The 25,524-nt window shown below is 49.2% G+C and overlaps 1 protein-coding gene across 1 annotated transcript; it reads left to right on the top strand.

Annotated features, from left to right (window-relative positions):
• The first annotated feature begins 5,417 nt into the window (after positions 1-5,417).
• On the top strand, positions 5,418-24,869 carry CRYBB1 (crystallin, beta B1). Its single transcript, XM_006890469.1, has 5 exons — positions 5,418-5,588; positions 9,214-9,332; positions 19,909-20,041; positions 22,347-22,489; positions 24,659-24,869. The coding sequence occupies exons 1-5, from the start codon at positions 5,418-5,420 to the stop codon at positions 24,840-24,842; spliced, it is 750 nt and encodes a 249-aa protein (XP_006890531.1). The 3' UTR covers positions 24,843-24,869.
• Positions 24,870-25,524: the final 655 nt, after the last annotated feature.

The following is a 25,524-nucleotide window of genomic DNA, read 5'->3' as shown; positions in this document are numbered from 1 at the left end:
GAACTGGCTTTGACAAGCACTGTGGCAATTGGACAATTAAAACAGACATGGGGGGGAAAGAAGAACGAACTGGGGAGGAGGGTGGAGAAAACAGTGCAACAATGAATGAATGAAAACCAAAAATCTCTGTAAATGTTCATTAAAACTAATAAAATTTAATAAAAAAAAAAGATGACACAGCCTGCCTGGCCCCTAAACCCAGCCCTGTGGGTGGTCCCACTGCAGCTCCAGTACACCCGTGGTTCCTGCCTCACCCCCAGGACGAAAGGCGGAGGAGTGGCTGGCAAATGAGGGGTGTCAGGTTGGGGAGGCAGTTGGCAGAGTGGGACCAAGGCCAAGGTGATGCCAGCAGAGTTAGTGTGTGGGGAGCCTGGGCCCCACCCTAGGAACAGACAGGAACTGGAGCCAACCCCTTACCCCACATTAGGTCAAAAGAGAGAATCCTCCTGGGTCCCAGAAGCCCACTCTCCTGCTAGTGCACTTCTTTGAGGTTGTTAAAAGTCCCTCATCCGCCTGACCGCCATTGCTCCGCCTGTAGGGGAAAGTCAAACAGAACCATGTCTGAGGGGTGCCACATTGTCCTAAAGCCTTAGAACTCTAGCACAACCTCTGTGTGTGAGTGAGTGTGTGTGTGTGTGTGTGTGTGTGTGTGTGTATTGCAGGTATGTGTCTGGGTCTCACTTCCTGTGTGCCTCTCCCTGGATGCGTCTGTACATCCCTCTTTATCTGTGTGTCTGGTTCTCCATATCTACATATCTCTCTGCTCTCTGTCTCTGTCTGTCTACCTGGCTGTGTCTCTCTCTGGGACGGAGTCTCTAGGCGAATGTGCCTGTCTGGGTCTATTGTGTGTTTATCTTTGTATTTCTGAAAGTCTCTTTATGTGTCTCTGTCTATCCCTGTATCTGTCTGCTTCACCGTCTCCCTCTCCCTTCTGCACCCAGTGAGTGTGTGTGTGAATGTCTGTGTGTGCATGTAGGCGTCTGTGGATGGAGACTGTGTGTGTGTGTGTGTGTGTGTGTGTGTGTGTGTGTGTGTGTGAGAATGTGTGTGCATGTGGACATCTGTGTATGCATGGAGTATCTGTGTGTGTTTGTGTGTGGGCGCGTATGGAGTATCTCTGTGTATATGTCTGTGGGTATATTTGGCTGTACGTACACATGAGTGTTTGAGTGTGTGCATCTGAGTGTCTTTGAGTGTCTCTCTCTCTCTCTCTCTTCTTCACTGTCCACTTCCCCGTTCTATGCTCTGTATATGTCTCTCCTTCACTGTCCGTTTCCCAGTTCAATGCTCTGTGTATGTCTTTCTGTCTGTGTAGGGTGTATCCCTGCATGTGTGTGCATCTGTGTCTCTCTCACTGTGCATCCTCCCCTCCTGTACCCTGTGTGCATGCCCTCTGTGGCTTTGCATCTGTGTATGTCTCTGTGTGTATCTGTCTCTATCTTTCTTTTTCACTGTTCACCTCCTCCTCTACACTCAGACCTTTCTCTTTCTAATCTCCCTCCACCTCTTCCTGTTTCTCACGCATCTCCTTGGCCTCCTTCTCCCTCTGCACCCCTCCTTTTATCACGGCGCATCAGCCTGGCCATCTAGTTACCCAGTGCTGCCAGGGGCCCTGCCGTCTGCCTCCCTGTGTGGAGATGAGCACGCACTGGTGAGCACATGTCATGACTCCAGGAAGTCACCTCCCTGGGCCAGCTCCATCCCTGGGGCGGGGGTAGCTAAGGCTCTAAGTCTGTCGTGGGGGTCAGACAACTGGGGTCCAGCTCCATCTCTGGGTTGAACAGCTGAGAGACTGCAGGTAGAAAGCAAACCGCGGATACGGGGTAATGCAGGGGAGGCCCATGTCTTAATGCTCAACCCACCCACGCAGAATCCCATGCAGAATCAGGAAACCAGGCCCACGCCGTTGTCCACCCCGTGAGAGTTGAGCATCGAGATCCCGGAGCCAGGCCTCATGCTTCCTAGCTGTGAAATGGGTATCATGAAAGTACTGGATATTCCAGGCTGTCCTGAGTGTTGATCGAGCTGATATAAGGATAAAGCATTTGGACCTGGAAAATCCATTTGCCTCTGAGCCACTTCTGGAATTGAGATGCTGGAGCCAGGCTGCGTCCTTCTTATCTGTGAAATGGATATAACAAAAGTACCGAATAAGCCAGGCTGTCCTGAGCGTTGACTGAGCTGTTAAGGATAAAGCTTTTGGTGGTCAGCTTCGCACCTGGAAAACCAGAAGATCCAGTTGCCATCGAGAGCGTCTGAATGCACACCCCGTGTGCGCCACAGGCTGGTTGTTCAGACGCAATCACCAGGCCTTTCCTCTGAGGCTCCACTGGGTAAACTTGAACCTCCAGTCTTTCCACTGACAGCAAAGTGCCTTCCACAGGGACGCCTGGCACCAAGCACTGGGTGAGTGGGGTGGCCACTAGCATGCCACACCCCCCTTCCACAGGCACTGCCTTCCTCCTCGTCTCTCCAAGCGGACGGAGGTGTCCCTTTGTCTCTGCAGACACAGGACAGAGTCCCACGAAGAGCACAGTTGCTGTGAGCGGCCGTGTACTGGACTTTTCAACTTGTCCCCACCCCACGTGACAGAGCAGAGCTGCCGTTGAAGGGGTTTCTAGGTAGAAATCTTTACAGAGCAAAACACCAGGCCTTTCTTTCGCAGAACCGCACAACTGAATGCATTGTCATCAAGTCAGAACCAGTCATAACTGACCATCCAGCAGGTTTTCAGAGGCTGTAAAGTGCACACAGAAGGCTGCCCATCTTTCTCCCCTGGAGCATCTGGTGGATTTGAACCAGTACAGAGAGATGTAGTCTTTGGGTTAGCAGTGCAACTCGCTATGGACTACACTACCAGGTGGATTCAAACCATCAACCTTTTGGTTACTAAGCTTAACCACTGGGCTACCATAGACATCTGCTAGCCCCAGGAAAGCAGGCCAGGATTTGAATGAAAGTCTTCTCCCAGGTCCCCGGAGGTGGCAACAGCAAGGAGGCCCATGTGGTGGGAGAGTAGGGGTCAGCATGAGGGCGGACGGGTCAGGAGGTGGCTGGCTGCCCAGCGCGTTTCCACACCCCTGCCAGGCTGACAATGGAAAGTGCAGCTCTCTGCACTAAGCCGGGGGGCCAGGCCCATCCTCACTCCCCATCAGGCCTGCTGAGCCAGCTCCCCCTTTGTGCCACTGACGCCAGGCCTGGTGTCTGCCAGATTATAAAACGGACACTCGGCCCCAGTCACCCAGACCACCGCCCACCCGCCCACTCTCAACTTGAAGTAGAAGGTCCCCAGGTAAGAGGGAGTCCACCTGCCTGGGAGGCTGAAGGGAGGGGAGGATGAGGGGAATCGTGAGGTGTGGGTGCAAAGGAAGGACAGCAAAGGGGGTCAGAGAGAAGTCAGCGCTCGGGATGGGAAAAGGACATGGGAGAGAATAAAAACCAAAGATATATGAGAGAGAGAGACTATGAGAACTAGAGGGAATGGAGTGGGGAACAGTAAAGAGAGAAAGACAAGCAGAGAAAGATAGAACAGACTCACAGACAAAAATAGATACACAGAGAGGGAAGCAGAAAGGAGAGAGAGAAAGAGAGACACACACACAGGGGGAAAAACACACCCACTAGCACATAGGAGAAAAAGATACACAGGTATCAAGAGAAAGACACACACAGAGACAAGAGACAAAGTTGTGCACAGAGATAAGAAAACAGAGATAAAGACACAGGAAAGAAAAAGACCCACAGAGAGAGAGAGAAAAGTGACAAGACAGGCAGATGCAGAAACAGACACACAGAGAGAACGGGACAGACAGACAGAGGAAGACATAATTACACACATGGAGGGAGCATTGCAGAGACAGACAGACACAGATAGAGGGAAAGCAGAGATGAGAGCATCACATCTCATCTCCCAGCCGGAGGGAATCTGGGGAGCACCCAGGGGGGTGCTGACTCACAGATGATGTGGGAGAGGCATGAGGCACAGGCAGGGGGACCCAGATGTGTGTGTGGCCTGCAGAGGTCAGTGCCCTATGGCGGGGTGGGGGACAGGCGGGAGGAGGCTGCGCTGCAGATGGTGCTCGGGAGCCCAGTGGACAGGAGGGTCCTCATTTGAGCTGTCCGAGGGCCTGAATCCCCCAGAGACCTTTCCAAAATTGCAGAGGACATTTTTCACTCTCAGTGACGATGGAAGTGTACCTCAAACAAAGACAGTCATTGTGCGAAGCCCACTCCGCCCAATACCCACAGGGACACAATGCCCAGATGTGCAAAGGCTGCATCCTCCTGGACCCTCTTTTAGGCCACGGCCCCAGCCTTGGTTGGGCCCAGCACACCCTCTCCAGAAGGTTCCTTGGGAAGGAGGCGGAAGTGTGCACTCATTCACTGTTTGAGCAAATGTTCAGCATTTTTCAAGTGCTAGGCAGAGACAAGAGCGGGCAGAAAGAATAGAACCAGTGAAAGGGTAGTTTCTCATTTCCTCCTGTGGCATAACAGGTAAGCGTTCAACTGCCCACAGAAACGTCACTGGTTCAAATCCGCCCACTGGTGTGTCTGCAACAAGGCCTGGAGATCTGCTCTCACAGAGATTACAGCCTAGGAGACCCTGTGGGACAGTCCTACTCTGTTCTCTAGGGTCTGCATGAGTCAGAATTGGCTGGACAGCACCCAACACATGGTTTAAAGAGCTCATTGTTGTTCATTGCCATTGAGTTGAAACCAACACATAGCTGACCCTCCGGCGGGTTTTCAGAGGCTGTAAATCTCATGGGAGGAGATTGTCCATCTTTCTCCCTCACAGCAGCTGGTGGATTTGAACCCCGTGCCTTTGGGTTGGCAGCGCAGCTCCCTACCCACTAGGCCACCAGAGCTTCCCAGGGAGCTCATGTAAGTATGTGATGGTGCTTGGGAGGCTGACTGCATCCCCAGAGGCGACCTCCTGCTGCCATGAATGAAAGTAATAATAATAATAATAATAATACAAGGGGACAGCAAAGAGCAAAACACCACATGAATTCCATGGAGAGTGTCCTGACTCTTGGGAGGTCATGGCGGTTCGCCTCCACTCAAGTCTCAAGGACTGGGATTTTCCAGGAGACCGCCAGGTCTCTCTTCTGAGACTGTCACCTTAGCCCTCTGTGTGGCCCAGGGCGCCTGAAGGTAGCGCTCTGCTGGGGGGGGGCACAAGGAAGAGGCTTCTTGGCTGTGGAAACAGTGGAGCCAAAGGTCTAGAAGAAGAGTGTATGGGCTGAGTGGACCCCAGACAGGAAATACTTCCAAATTCAGGAGAAAGAAGGGGAATGAGTTGGAAGGGGTCTGACAACATGAGAAGAAATGAGGGTGTGGGAGCGGGAGGCACCTCGCCTGCCATTGCTGGGTTAACCCTGCCTCTGTCTCTGCAGACGCTGCAGGTGGGAGCCATGTCTCAGCCCGTCAAAGCCTCTACAACGGCCGCAGCCAACCCAGGGACTGATGGGAAGGCCAAGGGGGTCCCTCCCGCAGCGCCAGGCCTGCTCCCTGACCCTGCCCCGCTCCCAGGATCTGTGCCTTTGCCTAGGACCAAAGCAGGGGACATCCCTGTGAGCTACAGGGTAAGGACGTGGCTGTGCTCCATGGGTTCCCCTCTCCTTTTTACCCCCCTTTTCTCTCCTCTTCCTCCTTCTCTCATTCCTTACCCTCTCTCCCTAGTCCACTGCTTTCCATCTCTGTCTCTTCTTCTTCCCTTCCTCATCTTCCCCTACCCCTTTTCCCCCTCCACTTCTGTCTCTTCTCCCCTCCTGTTACCCCCTCCTCTTTCTCACCCACCTCTTCTCCTTCCCTCTCCCTCAACTTCCTGCTTCTCCCCTATTCCTCCCCTCCCCTTCTCTATCCTCACTCCTTCTCCCCCTCCTTCTCCATCTTTCCCCTTCTTTTCTCCTCTCCTAGGTTTGCTAAGCCTGCCAGGTGGGGAAATAGTCTTCAGGGGTCAGGGCTGAATGGGTCCCTTGCAGAGAAGGTGCCAGTCCTCTGAGGTTTGGCTTAGTTGGGCGTCAACCTCAAGTGCGGGGAACTGGATCCTCTCAGTCCTCAGTCCACGAAACATTTGGCCCATACATGGCTTGCTCTCATTGGCGGAGGAGCCCCTGAGCAATGCAGATGACTGCCATGCTCACATGCAGACTGGAAGGTTAGTGGTTCAAGCCCACCAAACTAGAGGCACCTCGAAAGACAGGCCTGGCGCTCTGCCTGCCCCAGAGCCAGCCATCTGACACCCTGCAGAATCAAGGCCTGACACACGTGAGCATCCAGTGATCCTGATTCGTGAACCGCAAGTGGCAGAACCGCTCCACTAGGGTTCGAAGGTCATGTCACCAGGCCTTTATGCTAAGGTGTCTCTGAATGGACTCAAACGGCCAAGCTCTCAGTCAGCTGTCATGCACTTATCTGATTATGCCTCCCACAGCAACGGATAACTGGCATTTAATTTTTATTTGCTTTTAGTACTGCAATGATGACCTGCAAACCCTCCAGCCCCTCCTACTACTAAAAGGCGAGAGACTTGGTAAAAAAATCTCCTTTCTGATTGTAACATGTTTTTCAGTCCCCCTGCTTTCCCATCAAGGTGACAGACACCCTCTGTCATCTGCCTGTTTTCTTTACCTTTCTGAGTTACTCTTCTAAAATCATTTGCTCTTTGTAGTCTTACCCTGGCTGCACAACCATCCTCAGTGAGTCAATTCTGATGCACTGAATTTCTGAAGCTGGAAATCTTTAGCAAAGGAGACTGTCTACTTGACTCCCTCAGAGCAGCTGAAGAATTCAAACCACTGGAGATGCCCAACCTTTTGCCTGGCAACGCAACATGCTTTGAAGTGTGCTTCCAGTGTTACTTATTTTTAATTTATGGAAATACTGTTGTCATTATTATGTGCCATTGAGTTGCCTGAGACTCATAGCGACCCTATGTACGATAGCTCTGGACTCTGCCCTGTCCTGAGCCAGCCTCATTGACTCATTTTTATTGACATAGGCCTACATATGTTGGGCTTTAAGTGACAACCAACTCCACGGCATCTAAAAACAACATTAGTCCAGAAAGGAGTTGTTGCGGTACAACTGACAAACGTTCAGCTGATAACGGAAACATTGGTGATTTGAAACTTCACAGTGGCTCCAACAGGAAAAAAAAATACCTGACTCAACTTCTGTGAAGATTACTGCCTAGGAAGTCCCAAGAGGTGTTCTGCTTTAGTGGCTTGGTAGGTAAGGAGTTGCACTGCCAACCCAAAAGGCTGTGGTTCGAATCCACCAAACCACTCTTCCTCCTCAACTATGACTTTTATGAAGAAGCCGTTCTTACATATGAAAGGCAATGACTTCATATTCAGATAGGTATGAGTCAAAATCATGGTGGCATTAATTATAACCACCAGTCTGTACTTTTCTTTTCTCCTTCATTTAGTATGAAATTCCTCATCTTCGTCCATGGCATGACAAGGCACTGTGGGCCACTTGCCTCTGTTGATGGGCTGTATTTTAGAGTGTGCCCTGATTGCTGTAGACCCCTGCACCTCTCTGTGCAGGACTGTGGGGGCTCACAGCTAGGTTTTACTCCCATAAACAGTGAGATTGGGGTGTGCTTGTCTATATTTTCAGGGGCGTAGGTACATGCAAGAGTTCTATTGACCTAAGGGAAGAAGGAGTGGCCATGTGAGTCCCAGGGGTCGTGGGGAAAGCCAGTTACCATCAAGTCTATCTGTACTCATGGTGCCCTCTGTTGTGCCGGAGTAGACATGCTCCATAAGGTTTCCGGTAGCTGGTTTCTCCAAATTAGACCACCAGTCCTTTCTTCTGAGGGGCTGCTGCTCAGCAGACTCCAGCCTCTAAGTTTAAGAGTCATAGCTGAGTATGTGATGCATTTGCACCATCCAGGCACTCTTGTTCCTTTTACAGCTGGGAAAACAGAGAGCAAAGATGCTTGACTCTGCTGAACTGAAGCAAAAGCTAAGGCTCCATGAGGTGGGAGGCGGCCAGCCGGATGGAGTTCATGGTGCTACAGTCCGAAGGCTGGCACATGTCTCCTGTCCCTCAGCTTTGCCAGCAGCTGCTATTGTTGTTGTTGTTGTTGTGTACCGTGGAGTCTAGACTGAGCCACAGCTGACCCTCCAGTGGGTTTTCAGAGGCAATTTAACCGCTCCAGAGTAGATTACCCATCTTTCTCCTGCAGAGCAGCTGGTGGATTCCAACCGCGTGCCTTTGCGATGGCAGCACAGCTCCTTCCCACTAGGCCAGCGTAGAAAAGATGCAGCTGAATGCTTCTTAGAAGCAAGGATGGTGACGTTTGGTCTCACATTCCTTGAGCCTATTTCTTGGAAAGGTGGAATAATAATGAATAAGGATGACAGAGGAAGAATTTATGCCTCTGAGCTGTGGCGTTGGAGAAGAGCACTGAACATCCCGCATGGATGCCCAAAAGAACAAATAGATATGTCGTGAAGAAGGTGCAGCCAGAGTGCTGTTGGAGGCAAGGTGCTAGAAACACAGCAATGGGCCAGGCCAGTTCCTGCCTTCGAGGAAGTCCCACCCTGCTTGGAGGGTGGGGGAAAGGAAGGGAGGGGCGCATAGAGGGAGCCGCACAAGCAAAGTAGCAAGAACTGTTTGGTATGTTATTGAGCTAGCAGCCAGGAACAACAGTTAAATCTCTGGGTGCTAACCAAAGGGTTGGAAGTTCGAACCTGCTCAGTAGCTCTATGGGAGAAAACCTCGGATGATTTCTAAAAAGCCAGACTCGAGAAAACACCACTGAGGCAGTTCCACTCTGTCACATGGAGTTGCTCTGCATGTGAATCAATGGCACCTATTAATAAGCACAGGGTAGCCCTCCATAGAAAAGGGCATCCTGGAAGGCTTCCTGGAGGAGGTGACGTGTATGTGCTGAGGACAGGCGTGTGAGTTTGACCGTACGAGTTTCAGGATGGTGAAGGGTGTTGGAGAGGGCATCCTACGCTGGAGGAACAGCACAGAGAAAGGTCTAGAAGGGAGCTATGCCAAGGCCAAAGGATGGTGCAGATTTTCAAGTACAAGAGTGGGTGAGGTGAAGGGTAGTTTTACAGGCTCTCTCCCGGGACAGACTCTCATGCAGGTCACTGTTTTGCTTTAGGGAGTTTTGCACCCCTTTTTTTGAAAGTAGTCTCCCTCTCACTCTGCCCCTTAACATGGGGGATTATTTTCTTGCAGCTGATCGTGTTCGAACAGGAGAACTTCCAGGGCCGACGGGTGGAGTTCTCCGGGGAATGCCTGAACCTGAGCGACCGTGGCTTTGACCGAGTGCGCAGCCTCATCGTTACCTCGGGACCGTGAGTGTGTGCGTGTGCGCCTGCGTGCGTCCTCCGCCCTCGACTATGGTGAACTAGGGCCTAACCATCAGACGAGCACAGCTGCGCTCTGGGCAGGGTCCTGCTGCATCCTGCAACCGTGCGCTGGCAGGTGGCACGCAGCGCGCACTATTTGCAACCCTCATTCCAAACCTGGGAGTCCCTGTGTGCTGTCGATGGTTATAGAGAGCTAAAAAGGGCCCCAGAGGCCCCCTAGAAGGCAGATAGGGTGATTTGCTTCCAGTTCTACCTGGAAAACGGAGCACTGGGCTCATAATGTGTCAGAATCAATTAGACACATGTCAAACGCAAGTGGGAAGGATGGGTCTCCTTCCCGTTTTCCAGATTAGAAAACTGAGGCTCAGAATGGTGATCTGATGAGCATCAGGTCACACAGCCTACGTCATGATTCAGGGCTCCAGAAACACATTGCTTCAACTACCAAAGGAGACCTGGGGAGCTCTGGTGGCCTAGTGGTGAGAAGCTGCACTGCAATCCCAGAGGCATACTGTTTGAGAGACAATCTCCTTCTGTACCAGTCAGATCGATTTGAAGGTACACAACATCATCATCATCATCATCAACAACAACGACAACAAATCAAAGGACACCTGGCTCATCACTGAGGCCCAAGGAGGACAAAGAGTCAAGTGTCCACTCTCTCTATCCACAGCCAGCCAACAAGCGCCCTAGGAGGGATAATAATTCTGGGGTTTTTTTTAGTTAAAATACATATAGCCACACACCATTTAAAAATCTTGTATGTCTTCAACTTGGGGACAAGGCATGCATTCTCACTAATTTTTTCCAAATTACTCCCCTGGCTTAAACTCAACATTAGCTAAGGTTCTCATCTAACCTTTCAAGTTGCCATTGTCCATGTGATCCCTTGTAGATACTCTTTTAAGGTGTGTGTGTGTGTGTGTGTGTGTGTGTGTGTGTGTGTGTGTGTGTGTGTACCATCAAATCAGATCCAACTGGCACAGGAAGAGATTGCTATTCCTTTTCCAGCGAAGCATCTGGTGAATTCCAACTATGCACCATTGGGATTGCAACACTACAGCATGGCTTCTTGCCACTAGGCCACCAGAGCTCCTGTAGATAACTCTTTTAAGAAGAGCACAGCGCTGAAGACAGACACGCTTAACTGATTAAGATTAACATTCATTATTTGCTGGTTCCAAGATTTCAGGGGAGACTTGTGCTTTAAGGTTTGAAGTTTAAAAAATGTCTCAGGACATTTATTTCAGAGATTCCTCTGGCCTTGATGGCTCTAGAAAGTTTAGATACCATGAAAATTTGAAATTCTGTTTTGCATGCATTCTTTCCTTTTGATCAGAATTCTTAATAGAATCTTTGATCATGTTCAGGAATGATAGCTGGGCACCATCCAGTTCTTCTGGTCTCAGAGCAAAGGAAACAGTTGCTGGTGGAGGTAACCAGATGGGCAATCCACTTCCTCTTCTAATTCCTAACTCTCCTTCTTCAGGAGATATTTCTTTTTAGCACATCTGACAAATGTGAAAATTGAAACTCAGCATGTTCCCTCCTGGCCCCCTTCAGCCCTCATGCTTTAATGGGCCACTCTGGTGGCATATGCCGTAGGGAGTTGTGCTGCTAACCCAAAGGTCATGCCTCTGTGATGGTTCCAGTCCACTAGTGACTTCAAACGAGAAAGATGGACAGTCTCCTCCATTGCAACTTATATCTTCAGAGCCCAATGGAGAGGTAGGTTAGCTATGACTTGGTTCTGCTCCATGGCAATGAAGTGTGTTTTGAGTGGGAAACTGAATAACTATGTTTCATTGCCCAACCCCCCCTGTCCAGGCCTCCCTGGGCCTCTGCGATTCTATTATAAAGTAGAAATAATAGTCCCTGTGTAATGAGGTCTGTCTCCAGATGAGGCTCACAGCGTCCTGGTGCCTTTTGCATCACCTTTAAAAGTCTGCAATGAACATGGCATTAAAGGGAAGGGAGCTCAGCCTGCACTGTAGGCTTCTTTGGAGTCAGAGAGTCCTGGGCTCAAGTCTCCACAATCTCCCCCATTTGCCTTGTCTGGTCTTTGAGGCTCAGTTTTCTCATCTCTGACGTAGGGAGAATTACGGTCTCCACAACGCCGGCAGGACCATGCTGGAGCCTGAGGAAGCTAATGCAGGAGGGTATTTCTGCTCTGAGTTGCCATCTAGTCAGGCCTGACTCAGGGAGAGTCCACGTGACTGGGCCACTCTAAAGAGCTTTCTTGACTATATGGGAGTAGAGTGCCAGGGCTTTTCTTCCGCAGTGTTCTGGGTAGATTTGAACCACCAACTTTTTTTGCTTACCAGTTGGATGCAGGTCATCGTTGTACCACCCTACGTGTCCACAGTGCACAATGGGTCAGGCACACGGTGGGCACCCAAGTGTCAAATCTCTATGACTCTATGACTCTCTTTTGCCCCCCCCCCAGAGTTAATCAAGTCACCCCAGTCAGGCGGAGGCCCAGGAAGGGAGGGGTTCTACGTCTAACTTCTATACCCACCCTCCCCGCCGGTGTGGTCAACACAACCTCAGCCCCACCCTCAGCCCCAAAGCCCAGCTAGAGACAGAAGCGGCCGGATGTGGCCAGCTTAGGTTTCAAAGCTTTTTTCAGGGCTGGTGACTCAAAGCTAGACTATTTCTCCTCAAACCCAGATGCAGCTGGTGTGAGCTCTGGGCCTGTGCGAATGTGTGGGGCTGGGTCGGCCGGGGCGGGGCTGTGGGAAGGACAGTGGAGGGAATAGACTGAGGAGGGGGAGGGGAGCGAGGAGCAGGAGGAGTGTGACCCTCTCATGAGGGTCGGGCTTGGGGGCCTGGCGGCCTGAGACCCAGGGCTGATCCCCCGGACATCCCACACCTCCATGTGACCTCATGCTGGCAACCTGTCCCCTTGAGTCTCAGAGCCCATAATCTGTGGAACAGCTGATGGGTTCAAACCCTGGAGCACTCAGTCAGCAGCAGAGCACGTTAGCCACTGCAGCAGGGCGCCTTCCACATCTCTAAGTTACCATTTCTTCCCTACAGCTCTATCGTTCATCGCGTGTGATGCTCACGTGAGCTGGGCGGTGGTGTCATTAGGGGCTTTCAAGTCTGTTTGGCTCACTTCATAGGAGGGAGCCCTGGTGGTTTAGTGCTAAGGACTTGTGCTGCCAACATAAAGGAAAGCGGTTCGAATCCACTAACTGCTTCCTAGAAGAAAGACGGGCCAATTCCTCCCAGGCGATTTCCAGCCTCTGAAAATCTGCTGGAAGGTCAACTTTGGGTTGATTCTGACTTGAAGATACACAACAACAACAACAACACCTTACATGACAAACTAGCATCAGCCCAAAGGTGTTTTCTAGGCTGCAGTCTCTATGAGACCAGATCACGAGATATTTCTCCCTAAGAATCCATAGGGTGGGTTCGAACCACCAACCTTTCAGTAAACAACCAAATGCATATTCACTAAACCATCAGGGCTCCTGAATTCCCTATTTGTCTGTTGCTGTGTACCATCGAGTCAGAACCGACCCGTAGCTGATACTCTAGAGGGTTTTCAGAGGCAGTTAATCGCACAGGAGATTGCCCATCCGTCTCCCATAGAATAGCTGGTGGCCTCGAACTGCTTGCCTTTGGAATTGCAGTGCAGCTTCTTGCTTCTAGGCCACTAGAGCTCCCTACCCCATCTGTGCAGTAGATCCTTATTAACAACCTGCAATGTGCAGATGACACAACCTTGCTTGCTGTAAGGGAAGAGGATTTGAAGTACTTACTTGGTTAGATTGAAGACTAAGACCTTCAGCAGAGAGTGAACTTCAGCATAAAGAAAACAAAACCCCTCCCAACTGGGCCAATAAACAGCATCAGGATAAATGAAGAAATGATTGACATTATCAAGGATCTCATTCTACTTGGATCCATAATCATGGAAGCAGCAGTCAAAAAAATCAAATGAGGAAGCTCTGGTGGTCTAGTGGCAAGAAACTACACTGCAATTTCGAAGGTGAACAGTTCGATTCCACCAGGAGGAGAAGCAATCTTCTCTTGCGCCAGTCGGAAACAACATGAACGTATACAACAGGAAAAAACAAAACAACAAAGAAATCAAAAGATCTGTTACATCGTGCAGACCTGTGTCAAAGGTGATGAGGAAGGCAGAGAGTCAGGCAAGGTTTCGATATGTCGAACAAAGGGTTACCTAACAACATCTCAGGCTGCCGTGTTTTCAGTTGCCTCACAATCATGCGAATACCAGACGAGAAATAAGAACAACAGAAGAATAATCGGCACATTTATATCCTGTTGGTGAAGCCTATTGACTGTTCCGTGGACTGACAGAAGAATGAGAAATTTTCCTCTTGGAAGAAGGCCAGCAGGAATGCTACTTAGAAGGGAAGGAGGGAGGGAGGGAAAGAAGGACGGAGGGAGGATGGTGAGACTTTATCTCATGCATTTCAAACATGTTCACTAGTTACTGGGACCACTAATGCCTGAAGAAGGACATATGCGTGGTTAAAGAGGCAAAAAAAAAAAAAAGGAAGACCCTTATGGAGATGGATTCATGTTCTGGCTGCCACAGTGGGCTCAAAGGTGGCAATGGCTGTGAAGATGGCTGAGGACTAAGCTAGGCAGCTCTTCACTCTAAACACAGGATGGCTGTGAGTTGGAACTGATTCGACAGCATCGAGTGGCAGCATCGTGGGCCCTCATTGTGACTCTTGAAGCAGACAAGACGGAGGATCTTCTCTTGGGGACATGGGTAGGAGATGTCAAGATCACATCCGTGTCTGTCGAATTTCCCTAGGCTCAAATCACATGAGGCTTCTCTGCTACTTTAATTACAAAAGCCATTCTGTTATTGTGCTTGTTCTATGCTGAAGCGGTTCCTTGTTTCTCCCCTTTTAGGCTCTCGTTAGCTCCTGACAAGGTGAGTGCAATCATTTCTTCCCCTTTATTGATTGCTCTGTCAATGCAAAGGTCCACGGTTCAAATCCACCAGCTGCTCTGCTGAAGAAAGATAGGCAACCTCCTCTCGTGCACTTACTATCTCTGAAAACCCGCTGGAAGGTCACTTTAAACTTGACAATACCCCACAGCACCAACAGAAAGCTTAGGGAGTTCTGGTGGCTTGGTGGTAAGGAGTTGTGCTGCCAGCTCAAAGGCACGCAGTTCAAATCCACCAGCTGCTCCACAGGAGAAAGATGGGTAGCATTATAGCCTCTGAAGACTCACTGGAAGCTCAATTATGAGTCAGTTCTAACTTGATGGTACACCATAATCAGCTGAGCTGATTTGCCCCAAGTGACAGAACAAGTGGGGTTTTTTGGGGGGGGCAGATGTTGTAGTTGAGTTCTGTCAAGTTGGACAACTCATAGCTGACCCTCCACTGGCTTTTGAGAGGCAGTAAATTGGACCAGAAGAGATTGCCCACCTTTCTCCCATGGAGCAACTGGTGGATTTGAACCACATCCCTCAGGGTTAGCAGTGCAACTCCTTACCACTAAGCCACCAGAGCACAGTGTGTTGCGAACTGTGAATCTTCCAAGGCTGCTCCATCTGCCTTAGTCATGTAATGTGGCTTTACTAAAAATAACACAAGTGAATGGCTTTCACAGAAATGTATCCTCCCACAATTTAAAAGGCTGGACGTCTGAATTCAGGAGGCTGGTTCTAGAGGCAGGCTTTCTCTCTGTGTAGGAGCAAGTCTTTGCCCTTCAAGCATTTGTAGGCACAGCACATGTTGCAGACCTGCATGTGTCTTGACCTCAGCCTTCCCCCAAGTCTAGGAGGTTCTCAGCACAGGGACTCCAGGCCCAAAGGGCCTCTTGTGGCTTTACTTCTTGATAGTAATAGGTTGTTAGGTTTTTTTTTTTCCCTGCATGTTTTCACTCCTTTTATCACTTGTAAGGTTTAAAATGATGGAAGGGGGAAGACAATGGAGTTCACACTCCAGTGAAATTCCCCTTATGTCAGAAGGGTTTGGTCTCCCACCCTAATCCTCTTACAACCGATTGACTGATCACATCCGATCACATCATTGGGAATGTTTACATAACTGCCAAATAGCATTACATGCCAGTCAATGGAAATCATTTTAACAGTGAAATTGCCACATATTTTGGAGGGCACACAGTTCATGACATGATTGATCTATCCATTCATAATCTATTTATACACACAAATGTCCCAGTGACAATGAGTGTAGTAGATACATATAAACACACACACACACACATTGATACATCCATGCACTCACTCAACACCCATCAATTCAGCCATTCACTATCCTTCCATTTATTCATCCATCAATCCACTCATCCATCCATGCATCCACATTATATTAATCCATCTACCCACCAGCCCTTCACTATCTACATACCCATTCACCCACTAGTTTTTCAAATATTGGCTCATTCATTAATCCACTGATTGATCCATTGATCCATCCATCCATCCATCATCTTGCGCTCTCCTATTTTCTATCTCAGCCTCAGAAGGGCTCTATCCAGCGTGGTCACATCTACATCTTCAATTCTGCCACTCTAGTCTGGATAGAGTGCCATAAACAACAATCAGAGGTTTCTGGGATCCATTCTGATTCACTCCTTCATCTTACTCTGTATAGAGGAAGGTCCCAGCAGCCCCCTGGCAGGTAACATCTCTATCCTCTATTCCCTGAGATATCCTGGGCACACCTTGAGCAAAAGTGGAGGAGTCTCAGTCTTCTCATCTTTCCCCCAGAAATGCTAACACAAGGTCACTTTCCAAGTCTTAGTACATCTTCCAATAAGACCTAATCTTCTTAATAAGTCTTCCAAGTCTTAATAATAAGACTGTAATAGGGAAGTGAGGAAAAGTCCACATCTGACTTCAAATTCTAATTCATCCTTGTGGAGAACAGAATACCGCCATATGCAACATCACATTTAATTCTCACAGGTATCTGAGCGATCAGTATTACTATCATTCCCCTTCCATTGTGATCAAGGAGTGTTTTTTGTGTGCCAAGCTTGTCTGTCCATCTGTCTCTCTGTGCATGTATGTGCGTGTGCGCATGTCTCTCTCTCTCTCTCTCTCTCTCTCACACACACACAGAGAGAGAGAGAGAGAGAGAGAGAGAGAGAGAGAGAGAGAACCCAAGCAACATCACTTCAACAATTTTTACACGTATCATTTAAATGGCATGAATTACACTTTTAGAGTTTGCCTGCTCTTCTGTCTATGCTTTTCCAAATTATTCCACAACCATATTTTTAAAACCACAATGCCCTTTGAAGCATCCCATCCAATTTGCCATTGCCAGCTTCATTTCCCTAGGCACTCCCTTTAGATAGCCCAATGTTTAAAGCAGATGGGTTTTACTAATTAACATTAACTAATTTTGATTATGGGAGCTCTGAAAGTCTGATGGTGAGGGGTTGTGCTGCCAACCCGAAGGCACACGGTTTGTATCCACCAGATGCTGTAAGGGGGCAAGATGTGCAGTTCTCCTCCCATGTGATTTATTGCCTTTGAAAACCCATCGGAAGGTCAGCTAGGAGTTGGTTCTGACTCGACATCACACAATAGCAACACTAACAACAACAATTTTGTTTAAAGGTTTAAAGATTATCTCAGGGCTATAGTTTTAGGGGATACAAGCCTTATTTTCACCCTTATCATTGCATCTCCAGTACTACTACATATTCAGTACTTTTCACTTAAACTGGCCTCTTTTACACAAATAAGTATATGCTAAAAAGCATTTTATATCACATGATATAAAATACTGATAGTTAAAAGTTAAAATCACTGGTAGTAAGTGATTGATGTCCATAAAAAGTGAATACAGGGTGTAAAAAATAATGTATAAAAACTTTTTAAATAAACCAGCATTTAAAAAAAAAAGAAAAGAAAACCACCAAACCCAAAAAACATTGAAAACTTGGCGATCTCTGGTGGCCTAGTGGCAAGAAGCTGCACTGAAATCGCAGAGGTGAGCGGTTCGAACCTACCAGATGCTCTGCTGGAGAAGGAGGAATAATCTCCTCCTGTACCAGTCAGATCTGATTTGACAGTACACACACACCTGCACACACAGAAATAAACACCTAAAAAAAACCTTTGAAAACCATCTCATAGGTCTACTGCCACTACTAAAAAAAAAAAAAAAAGTTAATGCAACCATCACAAAACATTGTTATTATGCTCTTGTCTTCTGGAGATTCTACTTTGAGATCTGTCCTTTTTGACATCAAGAGAGATTATCAAGCTCTCAGGACTCAGCGGTCCTAACCCATCAGCTAGTCCAGGAGAGAAAAGACCTGGTGGTGACTTGCTGCTGTGGAAATTCGCTCACTGCTCACTCATTGCTGTCGACCTGGAAATGACTCACAGCTGACCCTTCAGCAGATTTCTGAGATTGTAAATTTCACAGAAGAGATTGCCCGTCTTTCTCTCATGGTGCTGATGATGGATTAGAACCTCCAGGGTGGTTAGCAGTGCAGTTCCCTACTGGGCTGCAACCAGAAACATTATACAGCAGTTCTACTCTGGTGGCCTAGTGGTAAGAAGCTGAGCTCCAATCTCAAAGGTACATGGTTCAAATCCACCAGCTACCCTGTGGGAGAAGGATGGGCAATCTCCTCGTGTGAGATTTACTGCCTCTGAAAACCCACTGGAGGGTCAGCTATGAGTCGATTCCAACTCGACAATAGACAACAACTCTATCGTACAGCCTTTCTATGCATTTTAATCCACTTGAAGGGATATAACAAAAGAGATGTTGGTATTAGAGACCTCCTCCTGGATATCTTTTTTTATTGGGGACCTCCAGTGGCCTAGTGGGTAGAGAGCTGCTTTGAAAATACAAAGGCAGTTCAAATCCACCAGCTACTCCAAGGGAGAAAGATGGGCAATCTCCTCCTGTGTGTTGGCAGCCTCTGAAAACCTGCTGGAGGGTCAGCTATGAGTCGGTTCTAGATGGCCTGGATGGCCCACAACAACATTATTACCCCCTCATCTGTCCTGACTTGTGATAACATGCATTGCAGAACGCAAAGTTGCCCTATCTTGTAGAATCTTCATGAATTTTCAGTCTGTATACATTATGTGGCTCCTGTGTCAGCCCACCTCCCTCATTTACCTGGCTCTCTCCCAGCTGTCATCTTTACAGAAACAGACTGACACCTCTTTCTTCCGTCAACAGCTGGTAAATTTCATCTACCCAACATTCCTTTATCAGCCCACCATTTAACCATCAGGTTAGAAGTCCCACCAGGGACTATTCCCCATTTAACAACTGCCCCACCAGGGCTTCTATTCCCCCCCTCTCTAACTGTACCCTGGTTTGTAAGAAAATGACTTTTTTCTAATGGGTCCTTGTCTTAAAGGCCAGTCCTTGCCTTCAAATCACAGTGTGAATCTGGGGGCGCGCATTGCTCAGATGTTGCTATTCGCTGCTGAGAAAGGCTGACTCAGTGACCCTGCCCCGTGACAGTCCCCAGCAGGCAGGAATGAGATGCTGTCCTGTCCCGAGCCACACCCTTGACCCATTTCTGACTGGACCATTGAGTCCTCGTGGGCTGATTTTGGAAGTAGATTGCCAGGCTTTTCTTTCTAATCTATCTGAGCCAGGAAGTGCTGCTGAAGCTGCATCTTAGCAACATGCAAGTCATCCCTGACAGGACAGTGGTTGGTTGTGCATAAGGTGTGCTGCTGGCGGGAATCGAACCAGAGACTCTTGCTTGAATGAGATGCTAGGGTTCCACAACTGCACCACCAGTGCCTGTTTGTTTACTCACACATACAACCTTATTTGATACTTCACCAGCTCCAAGAAAAAAATAGTTGTGGTCTTCAAGCCATGGTCTTTCCAAACACTTGCTCTGCATCTGAGACCTGGACAATGAATAAGGCTGATAGAAGAATTGATGCCTTTGAGCTGTGGTGATGGAGAAACAGTGAACATCCCACGGACTGCCAAAAGAACAAACAGATTATGTCTTGGAGACGGTGCAACCAGGTTGCTCCTTGGAGACAAGGATGGCGAAGCTTTATCTCAAATACTCTGGGTATGTTGTTAGGAGAGGTCAGTTCTTGGAAAAAGGACATCATGCTTGGAAACTTGGAGGGTCAGCGAAGGACATGAAGACCCTCAATGAGCTGGATTAACACAGTGACTGGGCTCAAGCATATCAGAAATTATGAGGGTGGCACAGGACAGGGCAGGATTTGGAATCCGTTGTTCATAGGGTAGCTATGAGTTGCAGACAACTTGAAGGGACTTAACAATGACAGTGAGAGATTTGAGAATCACAGAGGTGAAGCCATATAGCCAAGGTCACGGCCAGTAGGTGACAGAGACTAGATTCTATACCATTGGTGCTGGGCCCTCTTTAGACTTTTGGTTTTGTTTATTATTTTATTATTATTATTTTCCTCTTTCGCACAGGCTCTGGGGCAGCCTTGCAGGAGGGAGGTGGGAAGGGAGGAGGAGTGGCTTGAGCTAACGGTTTCTCTCCTCTCTGCCCCCACCCCTCCTGGCCTTCTCCATCCCCACCCCGGTTCCTCTTCTGTCCAGTTGGGTCGCCTATGAGCAGTCCAACTTCCGGGGGGAGATGTTTGTTCTGGAGAAGGGCGAGTACCCACGCTGGGACACGTGGTCCAACAGCTACCGCAGCGACCGGCTCATGTCCTTCCGGCCAATCAGGATGGTGAGTAGCTTCTGGCACCAGGGCTGGGGGACCAGTTGGGCAGGGAAGGGGCAAGTCTGAGGTCTCAGAGAGAGTGAAGAGCTCAGGTGGGGCACAGGGAAGGGATGATGAACAAAGGAGGGTAATAATTTCTGGGCTAGACCTTAACCCCGTGAGGCAAACACAACCCCATTGTACAGATGAACAAACTGAGGCTCTGGGAGCTTGGGTAGAACATCCAAAGCCGCCAGCACAGAAGTGTCAAGAGGTATGATTTGAACCCAGGTCTGTATTCTGCTGGTGTCCCTTAATGGCTCTAAGGATCAATTCCTCACTTTCACTGAGTTCATAGGAAAACATACAATTGATCACACAGAAATATTTCTTACATATGGCACACAGAAATCATTCTCTGCTGTGTGACGTTGGTCCAGAACCTTGGCGTCTCTGAACTTCTCTGTCCGTGACCATAATAATAACATGAACAACTTTGTGATGCACTCAGCATATGGCGGACACAGCACTAAGGGCTCATTTAATCCTGTGACATCCCCAGTAGAGACTGTCACAGGCGTTCTTGGGTGCTGTCACATCTGTCCCAGCTCACAACCCACTGCTGTCTCTTTTGACTCCTGATGACCTGTTGGACAAAGTAGGGCCTCCGAGGCTGTGATATTTACAGTGGGGTAGTGCATAGCATATTGAGTTGTTGGTTTTAGGTGCCATTGAGTAAAGTATGTCTCATAACGACCCTATGAATAAAAGATCTGAACCCAGTCCAGTCCTGCGCCATCCTCACACTTCCTGACACCCAAGAGCCCACTGCAGCAGTTACCATGTCAATCCACCTGGTTAAGGGTCTTACTCTCCTTCACCGACCCTCCACCCTTCCCAAAATCATGTCCGTCTCCAAGGAATAGCCCCTCCCAGCAATATGTACAAAGTATGTGAGACAAAGCCTCATTATTCTTGCCTCCAAGGAACACTCTGGCTGCACCCTCTCCAAGACATTATCTGTTCATTCTCTTGGCCATCCTTGGGATGTTCTGTGCTCTTCTCCAACACCACAGCTCAAAGGCATCAATTCTTTTTCTGTCATCCTTATTCATTGTCCAGCTCTCAGATGTATAGCTAGCTAGTAATCAGAAAGATTGTGTCCTGAATCAGCATATTGAGTTGCTAATCAAAAAGTCAGTTGTGTGTGTGTGGGGGGGGGGGGAAGAAAATGTGCAATAACCAAGAAAAAACATAAGTATTTTAAAAAGAGGAGGGGAAGTCAGTTTTTCACATCCACTAACTGTTGTCTGGGATTAAGATGGGAATAATCTCTTCTCTAAATATTTGCAACCTCAGAAGCGCAATGGAGGGTCTCTGTGAGTTGAATCCATTCAGTGGCACTGGATTTGGGTTTGGATTCCTCTGTAGGGATGCATCCTGCCATCTCTCTCTCCTGCAGAGTGGTTGGTGGCTTTGAACTACCATCCTCTTGGTCAGCATCCAAGCATTCCACACTGCACTGTCAGAGCTTCTTGTCGGGCTTTGTTGTTGTTGTGTGCCGTCGAGTCAGAACCGACTCATAGCTGACCCTCTGGTAGGTCTTCAGAGGCTGTCATTGATCGATCACATGGGAGGAGACTGCCCATCTTTCACCTGAGGATCGGCTGGTTGGATTTGAACTGCTTGCCTTTGGGTTGGCAGTGAAAAACTCCTTACCTTCTAGATCATCAGAGCTCCCTTTTTCAACTCGTTGTTGTGTACCATTGAGTTGGAATCGATCCATAGCTGACCCTCCAGCGGATTTTCAGAGGCGGTTAATCACACAGGAGGAGACTGCTCGTCCTTCTTCTGCAGGGCAGCTGGTGGATTCGAACCGTGTACCTTTGTGTTGGCAGCCCAATTCTTCATCAATAAGCCTCACCATTCCTTGCCTTACCATAATTCCTTACCACCAAGCACAGCAACCCTCTATTACAGAATAGACACACACACCCTTCAAGGGGGCTCTAGGTTGTCATCTTTATGGGAGTAGATCTCTGTGTCTTTTCTCCCACGGAGCACCTGGGGGGTTTGAACCACTGACCTTTGAGTTAGCAGCTGAGTGCTTAAACACTGTGCCATCAGGGTTCCTTGAAGTACAGATTCATTCATGTCCCTTTTATCACAGATGCAGGGGGCCCTTCCAGGTCAGACAGCTGAGATCGCAGGAGGCCACCCTGGTGGTCTGACCACACTAGCCCTCTCTCACATCCGGTCCCAGGACCCTGGAGAGTCCCCGAAGTCACTCCTCCCCTCCCGTCCATGCCTGACCCTCCCTTTCACTCCTTAGGACGCCCAGCAGCACAAGATCTGCCTGTTTGAAGGGGCCAACTTCAAGGGCAACACCATGGAGATCCAGGAGGACGACGTGCCCAGTCTCTGGGTCTACGGCTTCTGTGACCGCGTGGGCAGCGTGCGAGTCACCAGTGGGACGTAAGCACCCCTCCTGTCCCGCCCTTCTCCCCCCTCCCCCGCCCCCGCCACCTTCGAGTACAGGCAGACAGAGCATGCGCGCTCACGGGACCTGAGCGGAGGCCGCGCCCCTCCCAAGGGCCCCTCGTGCTCCAACCTGGGACTCCACCGCCTGAGTTGCATCCCTAATTACACCTCGGTGCAAACAGACCTACCCACCCATTCCTTCTAAAAAGCGGCAGGAGAGGGAGGACAGGAAGCAGGAACTCCAGCTGGACTTGGAGGGACAGTTAGGCGAGGAGGCCAGAGCTCATGAAGGTAGACAGTTGTGGATGTGTCTAGAGAACAAGGATAGTCTGAGAGGCCCAGAGTGTCGGGGAGAATCCGCAGAACGGCTTCTGGGAGGCGAGTCTGTTTCCTGAAAGGGCCAGGATCCTGTAGCTCCTGAGGAAGCCTGTGCCTCAGTGTTACCAGCTAGACAATGGGCGGATCAAACACTTGGAACGTAGAAGTTCTTTCTGCTCTGAATGGGAGCCCTGGTGGTGTGGACCACAGAGGGCTGCATCTCCCTGGCAGTTCTAATCCACGTGTAGCTCCTTGGGAGAAAGACAGGAAATGTCTTCTCATGGGATTTATAGCCTCAGAAGCACAAGGAAGGGTCAGCTATGAGTCTGTCCCAACTGGAGGGTAACTGAGTGAGTGAAGTGACAGTTCTGGAAGCTTCTCAAGCAGAAGCCTGTGACCCCCAATCCATGAAAGCACAGGGAAGGGCCTAAAGACCCCAAGACCCCAAAGAGCTCTCTTAGTTCATACTTCTGCATCCAAATAACATGCCAGCCATGTCTGCTTTCCTCTTGCCAAAAGAAAGGCCTCCGTGTCCCCATGTGACCTTCTGAGCTCCCCTAAGGCCCCTGGGCCCCGGCCTTTTGATCTTTACTTTTTCTTCCCCAAACCTATAGCCCTGTTCTTCCAGCCACCTGCTTTGTGCTGAGCCCTCAAGCTTGGCACCATGTCAGACACTTTGAGGAAATGCCCCCCACCCCACCCCTTGCTTGGAAGGAGAGGCCACGCATACCCGCAAGCCGCCTCCGCTTTACCAAACATGACGTCCTTTCTGGCATTCGGTCTTTCCTGGCCACAGGCACTAAGTGGGCTAGCTGATACCTTGCCATCTTCGACACTCAGGAACTCCTAAAACTGATGTGTGCTTTCGCTGCTCCCTCCCTCACTCATTGTGGATGTCAGAACTGACTCCCAGCTGACTCTCCGGCAGGTTTGCAGAGACCATCAATTGCAAGGAAGGAGATTGTCCGTCTTTCTCCCTCGGAGCAGATAGTGGATTCAAACCCTCCACGTTTAAGTGGGCAGCACACCTTCCTATCAGTTAGAGGTAGTCTGTGTTCTCAAACACCACAGTGGAGACACAGAGCAGGAAGGGACAAAGCCAGGGAGGAGGTTAGTGTGAGCCCAGCCCAAGCCCCAGAGGGGGTGGAAAGATGGAGAGGTGGAGACTGGGCAGGGCTGGGCAGAGTGTAGGTGCAGGATAGAAGGAGGTGATTGGCTGGCTCTCCACACAGCTCCCCCACCCTTTTTTAATTGGTTTGCTTACAAAGTTCATATACAGTGTGTTTCATGCTAGTCTTCATTCACATTGTTTCATACAATCATTCCCATGCATTATGTTTTATAAAAGTAATCACCATTGGGCCTCACCCTGTCATTTTGTCCAGATCCTTCCCATTTCCTTCCCCACTCCTTTCACCCGCCAAATTACGCAACCCTATGTTTTCACCCCTACCCATCTGCAGCCCTTCCCCGCCTTGAGTTCCCATACATGTTTTACTAGTTATCCTTCTATTTTAACAGTAATGGTGTTGGGTAATTATTTGTCCTTATGAAACTGTATTAGTCCACTCAGCATAATTCTCTCCAGCCTCTCCCAAGTTATATAGTAATTTTAAAAATATCGTTGTTCCTGAGTGCTGCATAATATTCCATTGTGTGAATATACCACAATTTCTCAATCCATTCAGTTGTGGTGGGACATTTGGGCTGTTTCCATGTACTCACGATGGTGATTAATACTGCTGTGAACATCGGTGTACAAAACTAAGCTTCAGGAGAAAAGGTGCACAAGAAACTGCTTGAGTGGAGCTCCTGGTCTCACGCTGCTCTCTTTGTTTCTCCCAGCTGGGTTGGCTATCAGTATCCTGGCTACCGTGGGTACCAGTACCTCCTGGAGCCCGGAGACTTCCGTCACTGGAACGAGTGGGGGGCCTTCCAGCCACAGATGCAGTCCGTGCGCCGCCTGCGTGACGGTCAGTGGCACCGCCTGGGCTGCTTCCCCGTGCCAGCCACCGAGCTCACCAAGTGAGTCCCTGCCCTGCTCTGCTTCCGGGCCTCATCCCTCCTCCCTCAAGCTCCAGGCCCCCTGTCCTCCCCATGCAAATAAAAGTTCTAAGGCCAAGCTGTCTCCTGGTGTGTGAACAACTGTTTGCCTGTGGTCCCGTGATACCCAGTGCCATGGCTTTCTCAACTGGAATCCTAATTCCAGTAATACAGATAGCAAATACTCACAAAGTTCATTGCACACATTTATCTTACGATTTCCTTCTAAGGAAATAGCTCCTGCAGGAAGCAGGTAGCACATCTGAGTGGCCCCTGGCTAAGTGCTAGCTGTAATGGAAGGGCAGTTAGATTCTACCCAGGGTTCTGCAGAAGAAAGTGCTGTCCATCTGCGCCTGTGAAGATTTTGGCCATAGGGGGAAGTTCTACGCTGTCACATAGGGTCGCTTGGTATTGTTAGGTGCCGTCCAGTAGAGCAATGACTCATAGTGACCCGGTGAACAGCAGATCTGAACTTTTCCCTCTTCCGTGCCCTCCTCACCATCTCCAGAATGCCCGAGCCCATTGTACAGTCATTCTGTCAGTCCATCTCCTTGAGGGTCTTCCTCTGTTTCTCACCCTCCGTATTTCTCAGCATGAAGTCTTTTTCCAAGGACTGGCCTCTCCTGACAACATGTACAAAGTATATGAGATGAAGTGTCACCATCCTT

This window comes from Elephantulus edwardii, unplaced genomic scaffold, assembly GCF_000299155.1.
Source record: "Elephantulus edwardii isolate Elephantulus edwardi_28Jun2011 unplaced genomic scaffold, EleEdw1.0 scaffold00089, whole genome shotgun sequence".
Lineage (NCBI taxonomy): Eukaryota > Metazoa > Chordata > Mammalia > Macroscelidea > Macroscelididae > Elephantulus > Elephantulus edwardii.
Note: the sequence above shows the minus strand (reverse complement) of the source record. Positions and strands in the feature narration are given on the sequence as shown.